Below are 23761 nucleotides of genomic sequence, written 5' to 3' on the forward strand. Positions count from 1 at the left end.
AAAAGCCTGTTTGGTTTGATTACTAACATCTTGAAGAAGTCTGTGAAATTATATAGATTTATTTATCTTAATCTTTTTATGCTTTATCAAAAATCGTTGAAATTTATTTTTATTTGAACTAGGCTAACTTCCCTTTCTTGTATTGACCTTACATAAACTTCAAAATTTTTATAGACATAACTTCCATTTTCTAAAACATAAAGGAATATTTTACTTACTCAGCAATAAATTTCATAGCCAAGCTTGGTGTCAAGCACTAGGTGAGCAAATTGTCTGATCCGTGTCAGTGGAAACAGTAAGCACATTGGACATATGATGACACAAGTAAATATATAATTGTAAACTGGGGTAAATTTAATTTTTTTAAAAAACATGCAACATTTAGAGCAAATTCAGGTTTCTCTCCCCCCAACCCCAAAGTACTTTTGTGTTTACATAACTTCTGTTGGCTGTCTTTGTATTAAAACTTGTTTGACATGCTTATCTTTTTCAAAATAGCTCTTCTTCAAATTCATAATAAAAAAATGTTTCTTTTTTTTTTTTTTTTTTAGCCCCAAGAGGAGCACTGAGAAACGCAATCGTGAACAGGAAAATAAATACATCGAAGAACTTGCAGAGCTGATATTTGCAAATTTTAACGACATAGACAACTTTAACTTCAAACCTGACAAATGTGCAATCTTAAAAGAAACTGTGAAGCAAATCCGTCAGATCAAAGAACAAGGTAAGAGGACCAAATTGATATTTTGGAGAGTTTAGTTGGTTTCTGGTTTTCCATGTGTGAGAAGTCTCTTCAGAGTCCCTTTAATCCATTTCTTCAGCTTAAATTATTGATGAGGAAATGATGTCACAGAGCAAGATGAATGCAAGTATCACTTGCAGTGGTGTATAAATAGGCTTTATGTAAAATTCACCGGCCGGGTGATGTCACTTTTCGTCTGGTAAACTCCGTGAGGTGCCCGCAGCCTCTGCCCATCTTGGACTTCCGGAGCTTGCATGGCAAGCGACTGTCATAATCTGCAAGAGCCAAGCGAAGATGGAGACCAGAAGTAAGGAAGTGAGCCTCCTGTTCCAGCTCGTCAGCATATTTGATGAAGTCTGAGCTCCGACCGGCCGCACCACTAGATTAGAATTTCATATCCTGAGTGACAAGCGATTTGAAAGGCTCATGCCTCTACACGGAATTCTTTTGTGAAGTTGAAACACAGAACATGACAGCTTTCTTCCTGGGGTTTTCTTTTTTTCTGAGATCATTTTCTACCTCTCTTCTTTGATATTTTTGCCTACAGAAAAACTTTAAGAAAATAATATTTGAAAAAACACATTAGACTTTGTGGTGCCAAGAAAAAATCTGTATTAGGCAAGTATGAACAGTGCCTCGGTGCTCAGGGCCAATATATGCTCTTGAAGTATTCACACGCTGTTTCCCTTCAGGGCGAGGGAGATGAGTATCTCCTGTAATCTGTTTTTGAATGCATCCTCTTAGAGTATCTACCTTTTATGTAATATTCAAAAGAGGCAAATTTTAGAACAGTGATGTCTTTGTCTGTATAGGTATATGAGCCTGAAACCGCCTGATCCGATCTATTATAAATCCCAGCTACCTACTCGAATATTATCATCAGAGCCTTTTCCATTTTCATGCATGTACTATTAAGCTAAATTTTATATAAAGCAATTTTACAAATGTAATTCTGTCTTCTAAGAACTTCTAAGGAATATACATATAGCATACACAATGCAGTTTCTGATACCAGCCCACCCTGAAAATCAGTCTTTATTTCCTGGCTTTTCTGTCAAGATTATATCATAACATTCACCATTCAAGGCATTTCCACTCTCAATGCCTGTCTCAGTCTCCCTTCATCTCTCTCCTTTTCCCCATGACACTCACCAGTTACCAAAAACTCAGTTAATGTCCAGTGTGTATCTTCATTCTTTGGTATCAGCAAACGGATAAAATAATATTCCTAAAGCTCTTAGGAGAAAAAATTGCTTAAGGTTTCACAGTGTTGTGCAGTTGCCATATTTCTGGTTGCTGATACCATTGCAGTGGAGAAATCGCTAAGTTTCTTGTTTCAGATTTCTAAATTTTGAATAATTCAATTTTGTGAACATTGCATGGTAGGCAGTACTTTACACTTAAAACAGTTACATATATATATATATTTTTTTTCTATCAAGGTCTTGCACAAGGTTTTAAAGTTTTGCAAAACCTTGGTAATTCCCCCCTCAAACCATCAAACACGTTCGGATGTGTCACACTGGGCCTGTGCCATACTTTCACTGTGGGTTTAATCATGGGCTGCACACCACAACCACCCAAGAAGCAGCAACAATAAACACCCTGTCACGTCTTATTCTTCTAATAATGTTCCTATTAATTTGAAAGCTAATGTGTTTTGAAAGGGGAAACAGAACTTAAAAACCAAATGAAAAGAACAAATACACTTTCAAGTTTTCAGCTAGTCTAGTACTGTAAGAATATTTCTTGTTTAATAAACTGTCTTTAAAAAGAGCAGGACTTTAGAAGCAAATAGGACAGAAGCTGCGTTTGTGCCCTGGTTCTGCCCCTGACAAGCTGTTTGAACCAGGGCAAAGTATTTCCTCTCTCTGAGACTCAGTTTCCTCCTTCCGAATTTAGCAAGCACAACATCGAGGTTGCACAGTTGTTGAAAAATTTATGAGCTAAGTGAACACACTCAGCAAGTGCCTGTCGCAGTCGATGGTTATTAGGTGTTCAGTAAGTAGCGTTCCCAGAGGTGGCATTTTCGTCACTTATACTAAGATCTTCAGACAGTTAGTGCTTCCTTCAGATGGAAAGGGGGTGGTTATGGACATCCTCCCCTCCAGGGACATCTGAAGCAGTGAGGTTCTTGGTGTCTGTGCTTGCCCCTCACCCGCTCCAGCTCTGCATGGGCCAGTGTGCTTCTCTCAGCAGCTGCCAGCCACTAGGGCTCAAGAGCAACACAGAAGTGTGACCCGAGCCCTTCTGTCTCACTCCGTATGCCCGCCCACCCAGCCGATCCCCGTTACTCAGTATAAATAAATCTAACCATCATCTTGACAACATTGTCCAAGCTTAATTTGTATTTTAGCCACAGGCATCAGCCTGAATGGAATCATTACTGTCCTAGAGAAGTTAAGCTGGATTACATGAGATGTTGCACCAAAGAATACTTCGTCGGGAATGCCGGGCTCATCCTTAGGGAACCTTCCAGTGTCCAAGGCGCAGGCAGGTCAGCCAGCATGACGAGCTCTTGCACTCAAGTCTACTCTGTCATCAGCTGCTCCTCAAGTTTCCGTCGCTTCACAAATAAAGGGAGAGAAGAAGGGATGTTTTTAACGGCCTAACGGATGGGAACTTGGAGGGGAAGTACCAGCTCTTCACATAAAGGAGCATCCTCTTGTATGAAGTGGTAGAGAGACTCATGTCTGTAGCCACCAGCCCTCGGAGAGCGTTCACACTGGGTGGGCCTTGTTAGGAGCAGGGCAGGTCCAGAGTCTGCGCTTGAACCATTCCAGCAGCTTTGTGATACTGAAGAATGATGTTTCCTCCTGTTTGGTACGATGCTGATAAGTGTTTAAAACTTCAGGCTTCTATACCTTACAAACAGCAGTCATAAATGGTGAAAAAACCGATTTCCTCATTGGAGGGCTAATATTGCTTCTGTTTCACAGAATAATAAGTAGTACAAAAAATACAATAGTCTATTTTGGATTACAATGTCCAATTTCACACTTTTAATCAAAAGTTAAATAGAAATTTCTGTGGCAAATTCCTATGCTCTTAAAAAATAAAATTGACTCAAACTACCTAATTAAAAACTGGTCAGAGCACCTGAATAGACACTTCTTCAAAGACATACAGATGGCCAATAGAAATATGAAAAGATGCTCAATGTCAGTAATCATCAGGGAAATGTAAATCATAACCACAAATATCACCTCACACCTGTCAGAATGGCTATTATTAAAAAGACAAAAAGAATAAGTGTTGGGGAAGAAGTGGAGAAAAGATGACCCTTGTGCACTGTTGGTGGGATGGTAAATGCATGCAGCCACTATGGAAAGCAGTATGGATATTCCTCAAAAAAATTAAAAATTAAACTACCACATGGCCCAGCAGTCCCACTTCCATGTATTTATCTGAAGAAATGACTTGTTGGACTAAGCAACCTAAAAGGTCACTCTCATTTCTCATTCTGATTTTTCTAATGATACAGTTTTGATTGTAGTACCAGTAAGAGAACATTGGGATTGTAGATTACTTTGTACATTTGAATTGCCCCTAATATTGAGGATAGCATCAAAAAATAAAGAAGTATTTTAAAGAGGGTGAGGGTCACATCAACCAATGAGAGCCAATTGCTACATTTCAAGAATTTTTATAAGCCAATTAATAAACAACCATTATTAAAAATCATATAGACTTACAATTAAATTATATTACAAAGCAAGCATAAAAACAAAAGCTCATCATTTCCTAATTATGCTACTTCATTTTACCCTTATCTATGCTGTAGAGGCTCTTTGTGTCATATCTATTTACATGAGAGAAATACTATGTAGTGGTGGCTATTACACATCTCTTCCCAAGTCTGCATTCAATACCGAGTATTCACACCATGGAAATCTAAAAAACAGTAAACTCTACAAATCAAGGCTTGACTTACTGTTTTGTTGACTGTCATTCTAAACTTAAGAAAGTAGTGGAGAAAGTATTAATAATTAACATTAGAACATTACGTAGCCAATACATACACACACAAAAATTATGACCAATGCAGCAAAAAAGTCACTCACGAGTTGAGAAACAATTGCATTTCTACATATAATATCCTCACCATATATCTTTATTATTTCACTTTTGTCTTATTCATTAACTTATATGAAAAGGTCAAATCACCTGCCCCCTCTCCAGCTCTCTGGTGGACCTTGTCGGCTCTTGCTTGTCCCTGTTACCTGAGTGACATGTTCAAGAATTTTTCTTTAAGAACTAAAGAGGGCAAGAGTCATGGCAATTTTTATTTCACTCTTATTTACTTGAACACAGCAATGAAATTGGCTCTATCTTACTATTGGAGATCTGAAGCTATTATCTGTTTTCATAAAAATAAATCAAACTTTCTTTCCTTGTTTGACAATATAACCTGTGGTCGGCATTCTGCTCTTGACATTGCAATTTTTGAATGAAGATAAAATGTTTTTTTGCTGATCTGCATACAAATCACTTTCCTATTCTTATGTGGCTCAATGGCTCATGTTATTAATGAAATTCGTGAGCAGGGGTGGAATTCCTGCTCTTATTTTCTCCTCAGACCCCTTATTATTTTTTCTTAAGTATATGAAAACGTTATTTTTGTTAGTTTAACAGCTTTCAGAGGAAGAGGTTTTGAATAATTTAATGTACCCTAATGCTTCATGATTTTAACAATTTATGACATGAGCTCTAATTTCAACAACTTACACTGCCTTCCACTCTCTAGAAAGGAGGCATCCCGTTTTGCCTTGATTGCCTTGTATTATTATAAAAAGAAATTAATTCTGACACCCCACTCCCTGTATTGATTTTACTCAAGAGCAAACATTCAGTAATAAATTTTATTGAGTAAATACTATATGCAAGACATTGTTATTCACTGAGGGGGAATCTGACAATCAGTAGTACATGGGCTTTTTGTTTTGTTTTTACTTTTTTTGGAGCTTTCATTCATTTGAGAGGAAATCGACTTGTAAACAACCAACCAGCTGTGGAACTGAAAGGGACAGTGGGAATAAGTGTAATTACAGAAGCAGGCCTTACTGTAAGTGAGGTTTTAATAGGTGAAAGAGTGGCCAATGGGGCTGGGCCGGGACGCGGTTGGGCCGGGAAGCAGTGGATGAGGTGGTGGGAAGGCTTGTCAGGCAGGGAGCAGAGGAACCAGAGCCAAGGCACAGGACCCTGGAGGGAACACCATGTAGTGAAGCGTCCGGTTGGATTTGAGGTTGAAAAGGACTAGAATTTGGCGAAGGTGCCATAAAATTGGACTCCTCACCGTCTTTGGCCAAGTTGGTTTGAAGTCATCTACCAGGGTCTTTAGGCTCTGGAGATGCCCAGCCCTAGGCATGGGACTTGTGGGTACAGAGCACAAATGCCACGGTTTGACATTTCGCTGTTGGTGTCATTCTCTTTTTGGTTTAGGCTTAAAGTACATTTTTCTTAGTTTTTTGTGGTTTTGTCTTTTCATTTGTTTGGTTTTGTTTTCTGTTTCTTTTTTTAAGCAAATGAGTAAGAACCTATCTTCCCAACCTGTTGTACTGGTAGAACAAGCAAGAGGGAACCGTCGCTGTTCTTGTGTACTTTAGGTTAATTTTCAGGCTATAGTGGATTGTACAGTAAGAAATCATTATACATGCAACTATTTTATTTATTTTTTAATCCTCACCCGAGAACATGCTTAGAGAGGGGAAGGGAGAGAGAGGAACATGGATCAGTTGCCTTCCGTACATGCCCCGACCAGGAGCCCACAACCCAGGTATGTGTCCTGACCAGGAACTGAACCAGTGCCCGGGATGACGCTCAGCCAGCTGAGCCATTCCAGCCAGGCCGGATTTTTGGTAGTTTTCTTAATTTTGGTAAAAGACACTTAAAATAAATTTATTCTTGTAACAATTTTTAAGTCTGCATTATCTTATTTATATGCATGCTGTTGAACAACAGTTCTCTAGAGCTTTTTCATTTTGCGTGCTAGAAACTCCATTCCCATTTAACAACTCACTGTTTCCCCTGGCCATCACCTTCTACTTTCTGTTTCCATCACTTTGATTACTGTAGATACCTCATGTAAGTGGAACCATGCAGTATTTGTCTCTTTGGCATTGGCTTATTTAACTTAGCATAATGTCCTCACGTTTCATTTACATTGTAGTGTATGACAGGATTTTCTTTTAAAGGCTGTATGTGCATATCACATTACCATATTTATCCATTCATTCATCAGTGGACATTAAGGTTGTTTCTACATCTTGACTATTGTGAAAAATGCTGCAGTGAGTGTGGGTATAGAAATACCTCTGAATTTTGTCTTCAGTACTTTTGGATTAACACCCACTTCTATTTTTAATTTTTTCTACTGTGTCTGCACCACTTTTACAGTTCCACCAACTGTGCACGAGAGAGCCTGTTTCTCCACATCCTCACCAACACTTGTTACTGTCTGGTGTTTTGATAGTGGCCATCCTGATGAGGTGATATCTCATTACGGTTCTGATTTACATTTCCCTGATGATTAATTATATAGAGCAACTTTTTCAAGGAGATAGCTTGAAAAGAATAAGTATCTAATACCATATAGTAGTATTGAATTCCTTCTATAGTAAATATCTTAGTATCAGATATTGTTTGATAGTTTAGGGCACCAAACATGACCCTAAGCTAAGAGTGTGGGGAGGAGGTAGTGAGGAGCAAGAAGATCCCTTGAGGCAAATATGAAATCAGTAAGAAAAATGAGAGAAAACCACAATGGCATTAAGATATTTGGCCTCATTTCAGCTGTTTCTCATGCCCCCCTAAAGAACGTCTCTCTCCCTCATGCCGTTTGCTCCATCAGGTCTGTGTGCAGGCTGTAGGAAAGGAAGAAGTGTAAGTCATGCTCGGTTATCTCTTTGCCTGTTGTTTGTGGGGGGAAATAGAGGCACTCACGTACGTTGTTCACCAATTCTTTCCTCCTCTTATTACTGTGTTGTTCACACTGAAATATTTTAGTTCATTTCTACTTAGAAAATGATCACCTCTCCTAAATACTGAGTCATTTATCTCTGATAATAAGTGTAAGGGTCCAGTTTTTTAAATCATCTCATCTTTTCGGTCACTGCTGATGTTTTTAAAGTAATAATTCCAGGAAAGCAGTGATCATGGTGTTTTTCATCTCAGCTTTGTTGGTAAGAAATGGGGACCTCTTAACAGCTTGTGTTTTGCCATGAGTGCAAAGTCTAGTAAAACTTGGCCTTCTGCCTTATTATAATTGTTAGTTCAGCTTTTACTCCAGACGGGCTCTTACCAGCATATCAGCTATTGAATCCTGTTTTGTTTTCTAAGAATGTGATAGTGAAGAATAATTCATAAAATACAAGAATTGCACTTCTGCTTATAATATTTCTCGATTAAAGACTCTGGATACCAATTAACCTTACCCTGAGAATTGATTTTAATTTGACCTTTTTTCTTGTGGTAAAATATGCATAGCATTCATTGCTGTTCATCTCTATATCTTTTTCATCATTCCGAATAAAAACTCCTGATCTATTAAGTAATAATTATTCACCTCTCCTCCCCGCAACTCCTGGTAACCACTGTTCTGTGGATTTGACTATTCTAGTTATCTAGAATAGTGGAATGGTATAGTACAATGATGGCGAACCTTTTGAGCTCAGCGTGTCAGCATTTTGAAAAACCCTAACTTAACTCTGGTGCCGTGTCACATATAGAAATTTTTTGATATTTGCAACCATAGTAAAACAAAGACTTACATTTTTGATATTTATTTTATATATTTAAATGCCATTTAACAAAGAAAAATCAACCAAAAAAATGAGTTCGTGTGTCACCTCTGACACGCGTGTCATAGGTTCGCCATCACTGGTATAGTATTTACTTTCTATGAGTGGCTTATTTCACTTACTATAATGTCTTCAAGATTCACCCATGTGGTAATATATATCTGCATTTCCATCCTTTCTAAGGCTGAATAGTATTCTATTGCATGTATTTGCCATATTTTGTTTATCCATTTACCCATCAGTGGGCACTTGGATTGTTTCCATCTTATAGCTATTGTGAATAATGCTGTTATACACCATGATTATTTGTGAACAAATATCTGTTCAAGTCCCTGCTTTCATTTTTTAGGGGATCTGTACCCAGAAGTGGTATTACTAGATCATGTGTTAGTTCTGTTTTTAATTTTTTGAGGAGTCATCCTATCTAATAATAGACAAGCATGGTAATTAACCATACCTCCGACACGCTTCCCATGGCTAATCGGGACGATATGCAAATTAACTGCCAACCAAGATGGCGGCCGGCAGCCAGGCAGCTGAAGCGAACAGGAGGCTTGCTTGCTCCAGTGATGGAGGAAGCCAAGGTTCCCCGCCTGCTGCTGCTGGCCTCTGAGCTGCACTCTAAGAAACAATGTTGCAATTATAGAAGCTAAACAAACCCAGAAACCTGCTTTCAGCCAGCCGAGGTCTCAGAGCTTTCAGAGCTGGAGCTGCAACAGTGTTTCAATTATAGAAGCCAAACAAACCCAGATACCTGTTTTCAGCAGCCAAGGTCTCAGAGCTGGAGCCGAGCCTCAGAGCTAAAGCCGGCTCTCAGTTCCAGTGACAGCCATAGAAGGTAAATAAATCCCAGAATAAAAAAAAAAAAAAGAAACTAAGGAGAGGTTGGGAGCTTTAGTCGCCCGCCAGCCTGAAAACGGCCCTCAGCCCCTCACCCAGACTGGCCAGGCACCCCAGTGGGGACCCCCACCCTGAAGAGGGTGTGACCAGCTGCAAACAGCCATCATCCCTTCATCCAGGCTGGCCAGACACCCAAGCGGGACCCCCACCCTGATCCGGGACACCCTTCAGGGCAAACCAGCCGGCCCTCACCCGTGCACCAGGCGTCTATCCTATATAGTAAAAGGGTAATATGCAAACTGACCCTAACAGCAGAAGGACTGGGAATGACTGGTCACTATGATACACACTGACCACCAGGGGCAGACGCTCAATGCAGGAGCTGTCCTCTGGTGGTCAGGGCGCTCTCACATGGGAGGAGCTCTGCTCAGCCACAAGCCAGGCTGATGGCTGCCAGTACAGCGGTGGTGGTGGGAGCCTCTCCTGCCTCCTCAGCAGTGCTAAGGATGTCCGACTGCAGTTTAGGCCTGCTCCCCGCTGGCAAGTGGACATCCCCCGAGGGCTGCCGGGCTACCAGAGGGATGTCTGATTGCCATCTTAGGCCCAATCCCCCGGGGAGCGGGCCTAAGCCAGCAGGTGGTCATCGCCTGAGGGGTCCCAGACTGCGAGAGAGCACAGGCAGGGCTGAGGGACCCCCCCTACCCCCCCGAGTGCACAAATTTTTGTGCACTGGGCCTCTAGTCTATATATAAAACCCTAATATGCAAATAGACCAAATGGCAGAACAACGGAACAACCGGTCACTATGAGGTGCGCTGACCACCAGGGGACGCGCACAGAACATGGTGTGCATCAGCAGCAGGCAGCAGAGCGTGGAACATGGCGAGTGTCAGCCACAGTGGGATAGTGGAGTAGGTGAGCAGGGGCTCCAGACCAAGGCGGGACCCGCCAGTCGCTGTCATTGGAAGAGCCTCTGGTGGTCACTGAAAATTATTTGCTGCTGTGCGCTGCAGTCCTGCCCGGCACTCGCACCTGCTGCCAGCGCCCGGCACTGGCCCTGATCACTCGGCGCTGTCATCGGGCACGAACAGTGGCTGCCGTCCTGATCTCTCCTCAGGGCTTCTCCATCTCCCCCTACTTCTGAGGGGCGATCGGGGCAGCAACTGCCACTCACACCTGCTGCTGGCGCCGGCCCCAATCACTCCACACTGTCAGCGGGTGCAAGCGGGGTGGGCGCAGTCAGTGCCTGGGAGCAGTGCCCGTTGACAGTGCCGAGTGATCAGGGCCAGTGGCAGCGGGAGTAGGTCTGCCAGCAGAGAGGGGACCGGGGAGGCCGCAGCGGGAGGGGCCATGTGGGGGCGTGGAGGATGGGCCAAGACCCACCCCTGTGCCCACTGTAGCCTCGCGGCCCACAGTTCCTTTCAAGGTGCACGAATTTGTGCACTGGTCCCCTAGTTATACTATGAAAATGCAAAAATATTTAAATAATATTTTTTATATTAAGAATCAGGATTCCTTGTATCCAAGGCTATGTGTTGGGGTTTGTTTTTGTTTGTTTTTTAGCAATACTAAAAGAATGTCATAAATATTTGCAGACACCTTGTTTTCAGCTACCTTCTCATCTCTTCTGGAAGCTTCCTCCATTCTTTGCTCCGTCCCTGCATTGCCTCTGATCACCAGACTCCTTCAGGGTCAATACTGTTGTCTCTTTCTTAGATAAGGAAATTGATAAGCAGAAACAATAATAAGGCTCAAGCTAGTCAATGACAAACTAGAATTCCAACCCCAGTGTGCTGGTGGTTTGAAGCTGGGATCTTTACCTGTGTCCATCTTTACCTGCCCCTGAGGGTGGTGGTCGTGTCTTCAACCCAGCCTTTGTTTATCATGAGAGAAAATGTTGATCTACAGAGAAATTCCAAAAACAACACACTCAAAACCAAAATAAAGATTTATATTAGTTACCGGGGTGTCAGTCGGAGTAGTTTTAACATGTGTTATTCACAGAAGAGATTTTGATGGTTTAAATATCTTCCATCTTATGGAAACTGCAGTCAAGGGCTATGAAGCAAATAGCTGCCCCTCGCCCAGGTTCCCTCGTGTTCTCCACACCCATGCATTCTAACAGGGCTGCTGTAGTTACTGGTGCATCTCTCCCAATATTGTCCTCCTTACTGTCTTTTTCTAGTTAGCTCGGTGTAAATGATGAAAGGAAGAGAGGCTAGGGGTCATTGAGCAGTGGAAAAAGTTCCTCCTAGACATGAAAACCTCTGAGTCTGTTGCTCTGATTCAGAGCCCTCACATTTCCCACGAGTCAGAGGAGGGACAGAGGGAAACAGAGGACATGAGTTGTGCGTTGGCGTTGCGTGCCCTCAGAGGCTGGTTGCCATGAAGCTGCTGCAGCTCCGACTGCACCGGCCCCTACGAGCACTGGGGATGACCGCGTGCCGCGCGTGGAGTGCTCACGTTTACCCGTATCATCTCATGTCATCCATGCGGCGCCCCTGCAGGGCACGTGTAGTTAGCTATTAACTCCATGTTGCACAGGGAACCTCGGGTTTAAGTGACTCGTTCAGTCTCACAGCTAGGAGGTGGTGGAACTCGAGAATTCAAATCCAGATCTCCACCTGGCTTCAAAGCCAGTGTTACTCTTGCTTTTGCCTGCCCTTTGGAAGGAGTTGTCGTGAATAAATGGGTTAAGCCCGTGGACAAGCCCGATGTAAGATATATTGAGGCACTGTGGTTTGGTGACTGGGAAGAATGTTTTTTGCAAATCCCTATGTCAGAGGATAATGTACACTTTCAAGACAGCTCAGCTTTTCCTGTCAGGAAAGAAAAATGATAAAAGATCCCAAGAAAATAGAAAGGTGCTGTTTGGGCCAAAAAGAATTCTTGGTATTTAGCCAGAAAACTGGCTAACAGTCTGGTTTGAGAACAGTCATTTTGTAACCTCGTGTAAGCAGATGAGTTAGTTTTCTGTGAGAGTGAATGAGCTGTCGTTTTACGTGTCCATCATGCGGACGCACTGTGCCCTCCAGATAAACAGCAGTCCTGGCCTGGTGGAGGTGTTCTCTCCGATTTCAGAAAATGTATTGGGAGCAAAGCAGACTTTACCAATAGTTGCTGTGAGTACCCCAGTGTTCTTAATGAAGGACCAGAGGTCAAGGACACGAGTGGCATCCAAGGGCCGTGTTTCACACAGTACTGAGCTCTGCACCACCTGTGCAGTGTGTTGTAGACTGTGTTCTGAAAGGGAAGTGTGCAAATTGCAAATGTGCATCTGGAAAAGGGATGTATTGGATTGCATGCATTTAAACTTTTAGATATCCAGGGCTGTTGGAAAGGGTACTTTTGCATTATGTTTCTCATTTCTATAATTTTGAACCAAAGAAAGGACCAATTCAATACAATCATACAGAAAAAATACCCAGCGGAGAAAATTTTTTCATTAAAATGGACTTGATTTTGATTGTGCAGTGTTAGAGCCTTGACCACCTGTAATAGATGACTCTTTTCGGGCCTGCCAATTTTGGAAATAAATTTTTTTGTCTTATGGAAGACAACTAAAGTGAAAGAAATAATGTGAGTACTCCCACACGGTCAGTCCTGAGGTCCTTTTCACGCCCATCAACGCCAAATGGTGGACATTATGGAATTCCTGGGCCATTTGGGGAGCAGTATCTTCTCAGTACAGTGGTGACTTCTTACTAGAGCCTGTCCATATTAGGCGGGCATCTGCATACCCCTATTCTGTAAGGTTCCAAGTGTTATGTGTTATCTTATTATAGATGATAGAGGGGAAAGGAAAGAAAAAAAGGCAAGCCCTATTGGAATTGACATAATTATCCATTACCACCCCTAAATTAAGTTCACCTTCTTAAAAGCTTTTTAAATTTGATACTAGTAGACCATCTTCAATTTGTAGATCCTTTATGTCAGATTAGAAAAAATTACATACAGTGCATTTTATTTGGAATGTTGCTAGAGAACTAAAATTGTCAGAGGTGAAAGAATTAAATCACTTTTTCCTCTTTGATTAGATGGATGGATGTCTGTGATTGAATTAAGTGCTTTCTTAAGAAGAAGCACAAAGAATCTGTAGCTGTAAAAACCATTTCCCCCCTTGAGATTTATTTGTAAGTTAACTGTTTGGAATGGAGGATATTTTCCATCAAAACAATGCCATTTTGATGATTAAATTCCTGGACCAGTTCCATAAAGCCTATTGTAACCAATAATGCTCTAACTAAAATAGTTCTTAATATGTGAGGTTTATACAGCTGTGTTTCAAAAACAGAGAGATGGTGTAGTGATAAATAAGATACAGATTCTTACAGAACCATTGCTACATATATCGTGTCCTTTTTTTTCTGTTCTATGTCAGTTTAAGTGTAGGTAATTCCTGTGGGGCTCCATGGACATTATTGATAGTAAAAGGAGCCTCTTACCCCTAAAGGTGGGAACCACTGCACAAGTTGCTTACAGGTGAAGGTGCTGTAGAAGCTCCATCAGCACATCCATCTATTTCCCTTCAGAGAGTCCTCCCGCATGGTTTCCTCCCGGAGGCAGGCCTGTGGGGGAGGCAGGCCTGTGGGGGAGGCAGGCCTGTGGGGGCCGGGAAGTTCAGACCTGGTGCACGAGAAGCAGGTGTTACTCAGTGAACCACAGGCTCCGGGCTGCGGTCCTCTTTCCTTTGCCTCACAGCTCACCCGTAGCCCCTTCCACTGTCTTCCTAGCCCAAACATGTCGTCTGCTGACCAAGACAAGAGTTTGACATGCTGGCCTAGCCACTCCCTTATTTCCACTGGGATTTTTCTTCTCTCCTGGTCCACTGCAGCACAGAATTCAGCTTTTTAAGTGCAGTTCTTGTCTCTGAAGCAAACATTTAATTCTGGAATTGTTTTGCTAGTGAAACAGATAATGTAAAAAGGAAAAGTCACAAACTTTCAGGAAGTCTTTAAAACTCCTGATAAATTTGGTTCCAGATATTCTTTGAAATATAAATGAAGCCCTAGTTCACTCTTTGTCTATTCCCAAGTTTATCTTCAGTCTTTAGGAACCCCTAACTTTATCTCTTGATCCCACAGGAGGTGCTTGTGGTCTCCCTCACTTCTATCCATATCCCCATATATCTGTCTGTCTGTCTTCTTTTCACTCTCTCTCTTCTTTTCTCGATTTTCTTAGATTCTATTGAAAGAGACAAAGATCCATGTTGGCTGGTGTGGCTGTTAGAGCATCGGCCCTTGCACCAAAGGGTTGGAGGTTCGATCCCTGGCCCCAGTCGTGGTGGTTAGGTTGTGAGCGGGAGGCAGCCAGTTGATCTCTCTCTCTCTCCCCCTCCCTCTCTCCCTCTCTCCTTCTCCATCTTCCTCCCTCTCCCTCGCTCTAAAAATCAATGGAAAAAAATATCCTCAGGTGAGGATTAACAAAAAAAAAAGGGACAAAGGCCAGATAGATAGATAGTGTGGCTCATCTATATTTTGGAGGAAATATTCTAACGGAGGTGAGGCCATCTGTGCAGTTGGAGAGATTGGTAGGAATCACCTCTGTTTCTCTTGACTGGCCTAGTTCAGTACCGAGGTGCACATCCACGCCTGACTGACCAGGTGGACATTGAGTTTTCGGTCCCTACTCCATGGCTTTAAAGCAATAGCAATTTTCTCTTTGATGTCCATCTTCTCAGTCCACTAGTTACAGTACTCAGAATTGTAAGAGTGTATTCACTGCCCATCCTTTGCCTATAGGACACAATAAAGCTATTTTCACATGTTTGAAAATTATGAACAGTTTATTCTTTTTTCCAAATTGACCCTCAGGGTAAGAGGGTGGAAGGTGGTCATCAGGAACCTGAAGGATTATGGATCCGATGTCAGGATTTGTAAAGACCTGTAATATTAAATATTCTTGTGTACATTCATAGCTACTGTGTTTCTCAATCAGTTTTTTCCTGTTAGGTGCACCCCTTAGCTCCCTCACCGAGGGTTTCCTCCTCAGAGCAATCTGTACCCCTCCCCACTTTTTCTCTTTCATAATATAGTCACTTCAAATGTTCATCTTCTCCCAACTTTCTTTGACGTTCCTTCCTGTAAGTAGTTGATTATAATTCTCTATATTGCTTCTCTTCTGTATGCTAATCTGAGGAGCCCCTTACTTCCTTTCACATACTATGCTAAGTCCCCCTCTTTTGAATTGGGTTTTTTAATTGAGTTCCTGATTTTCATATTAGGATAAGTGAGAGAAAAGAGCTAGACACTTATCCACAACACTATAAAAGGTAATCCATTTCAGCACTTGGCAAGGTGCCTGCACCACACACAGGAGGCCCAGGCCTGTCTTCTTTATCTTTGCATCCTCCCCATCTAATATCGTGTTTATGTTTCCTTGAAAACATAATGTGCTACTTTTTAAAAAATAATTACAAATAGAAATTAGGAAGTAAAATGCCTTGTCTCATCTGTGTGCTAGGAGTTGATCTTGTCCAGCCCACACAGCCCGCTTGAGCACCTCTTTCTGCTGCCTTCTCCAGAGAGTGGATCTGTTCACCTCACTTTTATTGAGTGTGTACTTGGGTCAGCAGTGCAGTAGAGGACCGCGGTGCAGAGGTGGGAAATACGGTTTCTAGCTCAAGGACTTGACAGTCATAAGGGAATCCCAAGGCCCTCCCGATGGAGTCTGATGGTTTCCAGATGATGTAGCGAGCGTTAGGAAGGCAGCGTGTGGAGAAACAGAGGGTCAGAGCTTGGACCCCTGAGATTCCAGAGATTTCCTGGAAGGAATGATCCCTGGACCAAGAAGGCCCCGGTCACAGTGCAGTCAAGGTAATGACACCCCAGAACCCAGTGATGCCGCCTCAGCCTGGCCTGCTGTTCTGGAGATGACTTTCATGCACTGTGTTCTTTGCTTGGGCAGGGGGACAAGAAGCAAGCATTTCCTGTCTAGGAGACAAAAGCCATTGCCCCTCCTCCAGAAAATGCAGCATTATTTTAATATTTTTTTAAAAGAAATTTACATTTGGTAAAGTACTAATATTTTATCTCATTGAAAGTTAAGATTTATGGTTTCACTCTTAACATTGATAACTGAAGAAAATAAATTTTATTGCTGTATGACTAGCTTTGATTTTTTTAAATTTAAATTTATTAGTAGAAAAACCATGGAAATGATATTAAATTAAGTTCATTGATAGCAGTATCTCAAGATAAGTTCTTATAAGTTTCTGATTCAGTTGGTTTTATCACAAAGGAATGTAATCGTAGTTTTCTTTTAGTAGAAACTTGTCAAGTTCTATTATTTTTCATTGCATCTTAGCCTTATGAAGTCTGTCCATTTCATTTTTCAAACATGAGTGATTTCACAGTTTTCTTTGTTATACAATGATTTATATGAAATTACTTAAAGTACTTGTTACTTGTAATTTGTGAACAGGTTTATTGGGTTCTTTGTAAGACTGCTTGTAATTATAAATGCAGAATAATATTATTAGCGCCTTTCTTCTGTGGAGCTCAGAGTGCTTCACATGCATTATCTTATTAAGCCTCATAACATCCCTGAGCGGCAGGGGCATTTTGCAAGCGATTATGGATTGCTTTGCTGAATCAGCACAGCCGTACAACATTATGATAAGCTTGGAAAAGATTGAGGTCATGTACTAACTTGCTCTCAGGAAACCGTATATGCAGCCAAATATTTTCCTTGGCAACAGAGAGCGAACAACTGCCTCCATTCTAGTTTCTCGGAAGCCCACTGTCCATTGGTGCAATAAAAAAATAACAAAGGATACATTTTGAAAAAGCAAATTCAAGACAGTCTATCTGAGAGCCAGGTGAATTTCCTACGGCCTGAGTGACAGCAGCATCTTCTAGTCCAGGCTTTATATCTGCAGAGGAAAGGCTACCTGTGCTCTTACGATGGCTCTGAAAACTGGACCTGCCCAGTTGTCATCTGTCATCTTCAGCCACTTTATCTGCCTCACCTCTAAGCCATCACGTGGCAGGGAGGATTTTCAAAAACAGGTTTCTGGAATTCAAACTGGCCATCTGTGTTGAAGCTAAACCTGATTCAAAATAGCTTTGGTAGAACTTTCTTGAAGGCTTGATGACAGCAAAGTCCTAAGTCATCTAGCATCTGGAAACTCAGTAGGATAACTAAAATTGAAAATAGGAATAATAAATTTTACGAAGATTTTATTTCATTATTTGAAGGGTTGTAGGATGTGGGGGGAACATCTCTTTTGGCTAGTATATTTAAAACAAAACAAATTTATGCCAGTTAATTTAATAGGGAGTAACTAAGTTATTATTACATCTTTTTTATATTTATAATTAGATAGTTAATTTTGATCTATTCCTTGGCCTACATGGGTGATCATTAGCATCCTGAGGATTTTTCTTTTTTATGTATCAGGTAACCATGGCTCTCTGCATGTCTTTCAGTTGTGGCTTAAACTTTTTCATAACCTTTACTGAAGAAGAAAATTGTTGGATTTTAAATAAAGTCTTTTTAACATTTTTCTTGCAAGCGGATTTGACTGCTTAAATAGTCTTTGTATTTAAGAGCACGTAACAGACATAAACTTCAGGAGAATTAACTTACTATAGATGTCAGGCTATTTTTCTCCTTAACTTAAACAAAATTAGCTGGAGAACTGCAGGACCATATATACAGAAAGGAGAGGGTATCGTTGGAGTAAAGGTAGTTGGGATATCGACTGTGAGGGTCTTTGTTAATTTCACTTTGACCTCATCACGCAAATTCTGATCATCTCTTGCCCACACATTTGCTGGGCTTGGCAACATGCCTGGGGTGTGGTCCATGGCCCTCCCTTGGTTGGGCTCCTGAGCCTGTTGAGGCATGTCAGCTTCTGAGCGAAGCTGACCCTGGGTTTCCTTTTACTGCCTCCTGCTCTAAATGGTGTGCAAGGCTGGTGATGCACTGCCACTCCTGCTTAAATTAGAGAGATTTCTTGCCATACAACAGTGAAAGGGTCACTTTAAAGAGGTGTTTATTTTCATTGAAATGATATTGTATCTGTACTAATAAAAGGGTAATGTGCTAATTAGACCAGATAGACCGGACATCCTTCGGACAAAGCCACAGTGGCGGGGACAGAAGTGGTTAGGGATGATCAGGCAGGCAGGCAAGTGGTTAGGGATGATCAGGCCATCAGGGGAGAGCGGTTAGGGGCGATCAGGCCAGCAGGGGAGAGGGTTAGGGGCGATCAGGCCAGCGGGCAGAGACGGTTAGGGTCGATCAGGCAGGTGGGCAGAGGGGTTAGGGGTGGTCAGGCAGGCAGGCAAATGAGTGTTAGGAGCCAGCGGTCCCGGATTGTGAGGGATTGGACCTAAACCGGCAGTCGGACATCCCCCGAGGGGTCCCAGATTGGAGAGGGTGCAGGCCAGGCTGAATTTCATGCACTGAGCCTCTAGTGTTATATAATAAAAGCCTAATATGCTAAGTGTTCGGTCATCCAGTCAGCCGTTCAACCAATCAAAGTGTAATATGCTAATGATATGCTAAGGCCACTCAACCACTCGCTATGATGTGCACTGACCACCAGGGGGCAGGCGCTCAACGCAGGAGCCCTGAGCCGGGCTCACAGCTGGCGAGCACAGCGGCAGTGGCGGGAACCTTTCCTGCCTCCGCGGCAGGCAGACATCCCCCAAGGACTCCCGGGGACTGTGAAAGGGCACAGGCCAGGCTGAGGGGACCCCCCCCCCCCCCAAGTGCACAAATTTTGTGCACCGGGCCTCTAGTATTATAAATTTCAATACTAGCTCTGCTATTATAAAATACAATATAGCTGATAATTGACATATATTTAACTTTTTATATACTGACCTTATGTTACTAAATATACTTATTATGCCTAATAGCTTAAAAAGTCTTTAGTATTTTCTGCAGAGATAATCATGTTATCTGTAAATAAAGACTGTTTTACTTCTTTCTAAAAAAAGAAAGGAAAGGAAGATGTATTTAAATCTATTCCTATTATTGTTTGAAACATACTAACTATTGAATGGACATTTGACAGGAACCTCTTTTCTAGAATGACTTCAATTTAGGATATTGTGATAATTATAAAGCAACTTCACATTTTAGAAAGTTAGGAAAAATCTACTTTAGGATTATTTCACAAATGCTTCCTAATCTTTTTCTCTTTTCACCCAATCTTACTCTAAATAGTGATCATTCTCTGCAGTCAGACAAAATTTGAGTACATGTATTTGAAAATTTGCAAGTACAAATCAAGCACACTCTCCTTTAAAGAAAAAAATATGTGGGGGCACATATTTGGCCTCCAAAACAAGTTAGACCCTTTATTTGTCTGGAAGGGACAAGCTTCATAAAGCTGAGTTGCAATGTGGCTTTAAGATGTCATTTTCAGGCTCTTTCCTGTAAGAGGGCTCTGGTGATCTTAGTGCAGAAGATGCATCATTCATAACGCTCTGTCCCCTGCTGCCCCTTGCTCGGCCTGGTCAGCCCTGGTTGCTGTCTTGGTGCAGCCCAAGTTCATAAAGACCAGGACCACTTTGAAATTAGTTGGTGGGGAGGGGTACTCACACTTTCCTGTGTAAAAATATGAATTTAAATCAAAACTGTTTCAAGCATTTGAATAGAATAGATTAAACTTCTGTATGATATAAAATGATACTTTGTTCAGTTTCTCCCACAAAAGTTCTATTTTGGAGAATATAGACCTTCTGACAGTGAAGCTCATCTTAGACCCAGGATATTGTACACTTTTCTCCAAACTAGATTTCTCTGCAATAAGTATATAGGTGTGTTTTTTTTAGGTTTCATATTGATGTTATATGTATTCATTTAACTGTTAAGTAGTCTCATTCCCATACATAGTTTCTAATAGGTTAAAAATTAAAACAAATTTTTCACTAGGCAGGCCATAAACAGACATATAGAAAAGGACTAACCAACAACGAATAACGAATAGCAGGAAATAGTAAACTTTGCCTAAGAATTGTTCAAAGTGGGCTTGAGTCTAGACCAACCGTGGGCAAACTACGGCCCACAGGCCGGATCCGGCCCGTTTGAAATGAATAAAACTAAAAAAAAAAGACCGTACCCTCTTACGTAATGATGTTTACTTTGCATTTATATTAGTTCACACAAACACTCCATCCATGCTTTTGTTCCGGCCCTCCGGTCCAGTTTAAGAACCCATTGTGGCCCTCGAGTCAAAAAGTTTGCCCACCCCTGGACTGGACCTATTCTCTTAATAGTCACTTCTTTTCCTTCCTAGACATTCACTTAGGAATTACCTAGTGTCCATTTATGTCTTAGTAATAAGCCTGCTGAGTTGATCTAGAAAGAACCTCATTTTTAGCTACCAGACTAGTGACCCAGTGCATGGATTCCTGCACATTGAAAGGAAATTAATTAGAAGGTGGCGGGGTGGGGGGTACTGGGCGAGAAGGGCTGGACATGCCCTGGAGCCAACCTCCCGCGGTCCCTTCCCGGCCCACCAAACCTGGGGTGGCGCTGTGGCTCAAAGGGCGTCTGCTGGCTCGAAGGGTATCTCCGGAGTGAGCGGGATCCCTCCAGTAGGTGGGGTCCCTAGGCCTGGCCTGCGGGGATCAGGCCAAAACCGGCTCTGCAACATCCCCCAAGGGGTCCCGGAGTGTGAGAGGGCACTCTGCAAAGTTGCTGTCATACAGGGTGTGGATCGCAAACACACGTGTGCAGTAAACCAGATTCAGGGTGACAGTGCCCCAAGAACAACATAACCCACGGCCAAAGGTGGACTCATGTGGCCCCACAAGGAACCGGACTCCCTCCTCTCTGGTTTCAGGGTGCATCACCCAAGAACCTCTACTGCCAAGTCACTGCAGCTCGGCAGCTCCTGTGTTGAGCATCTGTCCCCTGGTGGTCAGTGCGCGTCATAGCTACCGGTCAGACGGACACTTAGCATATTAGCCTTTTATATAGAGAGAGATATTTTCACCTATAGAAGATTTGGGTGGTTGCAGATTGTAAGAATTTCTGGAGCCTTCCACTGGAGATATGCCCCATGACCCTAGGACAGTAATGGCGAACCTTTTGAGCTCGGTGTGTCAGCATTCTGAAAAACCCTAACTTAACTCTGGTGCCATGTCACATATAGAAATTTTTTGATATTTGCAACCATAGTAAAACAAAGATTATATTTTTGATATTTATTTTATATATTTAAATGCCATTTAACAAAGAAAAATAAAAAAAATGAGTTTGCGTGTCGCCTCTGATACACGTGTCATAGGTTCACCATCACTGCTCTAGGAGTAGGTGTGCGTGCCTTGGGCACTGCCCTGACCATACAGTCACTTCCTTTGTTCTCGTGAATGCTAACAGCTTTGACTCCTGGATAGCATGCCCTTCCCTCATCCTCAGTTTCCCTGCTTTCTGCATTTGGCCAGAGCCATGGTGCTACATATTTTTATGCAAAGTTCTTGTGTTGTTATCAATGCTTTGCTTTCTCTAATAGGATGACATGACTTAGCATAGTTTAAAATGATTCAGTTTGGATGATTCTGTGTTTTGTTGGCTTCTTGCATTAGGTGCTTTAAATTGGGGGCACCTGCTTTTCATAAAGCATGCTCATGAGGTCTCACTCAAGCACAGACAGCAAGTGAGAGAACTGGGACCAGATGGTAGCAAGCAGAATGAATCAGGGATTCTGGCCTCCCTGCTGTATCGTTGATATCACAGTGGAGGGGGGGGGGGGGGCGGGGGGGTGAGGTACGTATCTCTACAGTTCTTTAGGAGGCAGAGGCAACAGGTCCTGTCTGTAGAGAAAACCCAGAAAGAAAAGACATCCAGATGGGATTAAACCATGAGGCTAGAAAAGCCAGCAGTTCTGACGAGTAGAACATAAAGTGAATCCGGGAGCAAGATGCATGTCCGTGAAAGGGAAGTGGGAGCACAGAGGACCCCTGGGCAGGGAAGACTGGCCCCAAGGGACAAGTGAAGGCCAGATATGAGGACAGTTTCAGTCCTCTGGGACACATCCCTGGAATATCCACCCGGAAGGGGAAGTGGAGGCTGGAGGTTGAAGCCCTGTGAGCGCTCCAGCGCCAGTGGGGGTTCTACCTCCTTGCCTTCTTCCCGCCCCATCCCTTCCTTCCCTGGCTTTGTTGGATATCTCAGGGGAGTAAGCAGCTTTATGTAGTCACTGGGCATACAGAGTTGAGTAAGACAAGAGCCTTGCCGGCCTCAGCCTCTCCAGGATTCCAGCCCTTCCACTGCCTGTTCTCACTGGAAGACTCTCCTGGCTGGTTGGTGACCTTCCCTCTAGAGCAGCCGTGGGCAAACTACGGCCCGTTTGAAATGAATAAAACTAAAAAAAAAAAAAAAAAAAAAAAGACCGTACCCTTTTATGTAATGATGTTTACTTTGAATTTATATTAGTTCACACAAACATTCCATCCATGCTTTTGTTCCGGCCCTCCGGTCCAGTTTAAGAACCCATTGTGGCCCTCGAGTCAAAAAGTTTGCCCACCCCTGCTCTAGAGGCTCCTCTCCTGCCAGCCTGCTGTGTCGGAGGAATCTCATGCAGCAGCTTTTATACCAGGTCCCCAGGCCAATGGGAGATTGTAAAACTCCTCCTTGGTTAGTTTACTTTCTTCAGAACTAAGAGTGGGAAAATCCCAGAGTCAGATAAAAACTCAGGATGCCCAAACTATCCTTTTTAAAGCAGGTTGTAACTTCGCAGATGATAATCTGGGTTAATAAAGGTGCTCTGTTTTTGTTTTTCTTCATCTCTCAGGTGTAGAGACAGCATTGGTGGCTTCCCCCTGCCCCCCAGTGCTGACCCCATTGGCCTGACCACCATGGGAGTGAACGAATTTTCCTGATGCCCTTAGCACATATGGTCCGATCTTTTTTCTCATCCTTTTTCTACTTGGTACTTTGACTCTAACAATCAGTCTGTAGAACTTACTACTTAAAGTAGCCACTAGTTCACTGATCAATACATTCAATCATAATAGGTAATGTGCGAAATGAAGTGCCTACAGGTAATGACAGGTTCTTACAGACAAAAGCACTGTCTTGCCACTATACCCAGTCTCTCCAGGTTGCTCTTTGTCTCCTGATAAGTGAAGTGCATTCGTGTCACAGTGGGGCCTGTACATTTCAGGCTTATGGCATGACCGTGGGGTCAGTTTAAGTGACCGTCTTCGCTGTTGATGAAAATGAAACCAAGCATGTTGCTCTCGGAAGCAGAGAGCGCGGGTGTTTCGCTGGGTGGAGGCAGCCTTGAGATTGGTTCACTTTGCAGTTTCTCCATGCTGAAGGGAAACAAGAAGTTCAGTGTCAGAACAAGAGGGAGGCAACTTGGGGGTAGGTCCTCCCACTGCTAAAGGGAGTGCAGCTGCGAGTGTTTAATATG

The 23761-nt window shown here is 42.6% G+C and overlaps 1 protein-coding gene across 6 annotated transcripts in view; it reads left to right on the forward strand.

Annotated features, from left to right (window-relative positions):
* The window catches only part of NCOA2 (nuclear receptor coactivator 2), a 268578-nt gene that overhangs the window by 180375 nt on the left and 64442 nt on the right, over positions 1-23761 (forward strand). For all 6 annotated transcript variants that reach the window (XM_070392625.1, XM_070392631.1, XM_070392628.1 and 3 more), the window contains one exon: positions 552-724. In XM_070392625.1, coding sequence (XP_070248726.1) covers positions 552-724 — 173 coding nt within the window. The remainder of the gene's footprint in view (positions 1-551; positions 725-23761) is intronic.

The sequence above is a fragment of the Myotis yumanensis genome, unplaced genomic scaffold (assembly GCF_028538775.1).
Source record: "Myotis yumanensis isolate MYYU_CA2020_CCGP unplaced genomic scaffold, mMyoYum1.0.hap1 SCAF_15, whole genome shotgun sequence".
Lineage (NCBI taxonomy): Eukaryota > Metazoa > Chordata > Mammalia > Chiroptera > Vespertilionidae > Myotis > Myotis yumanensis.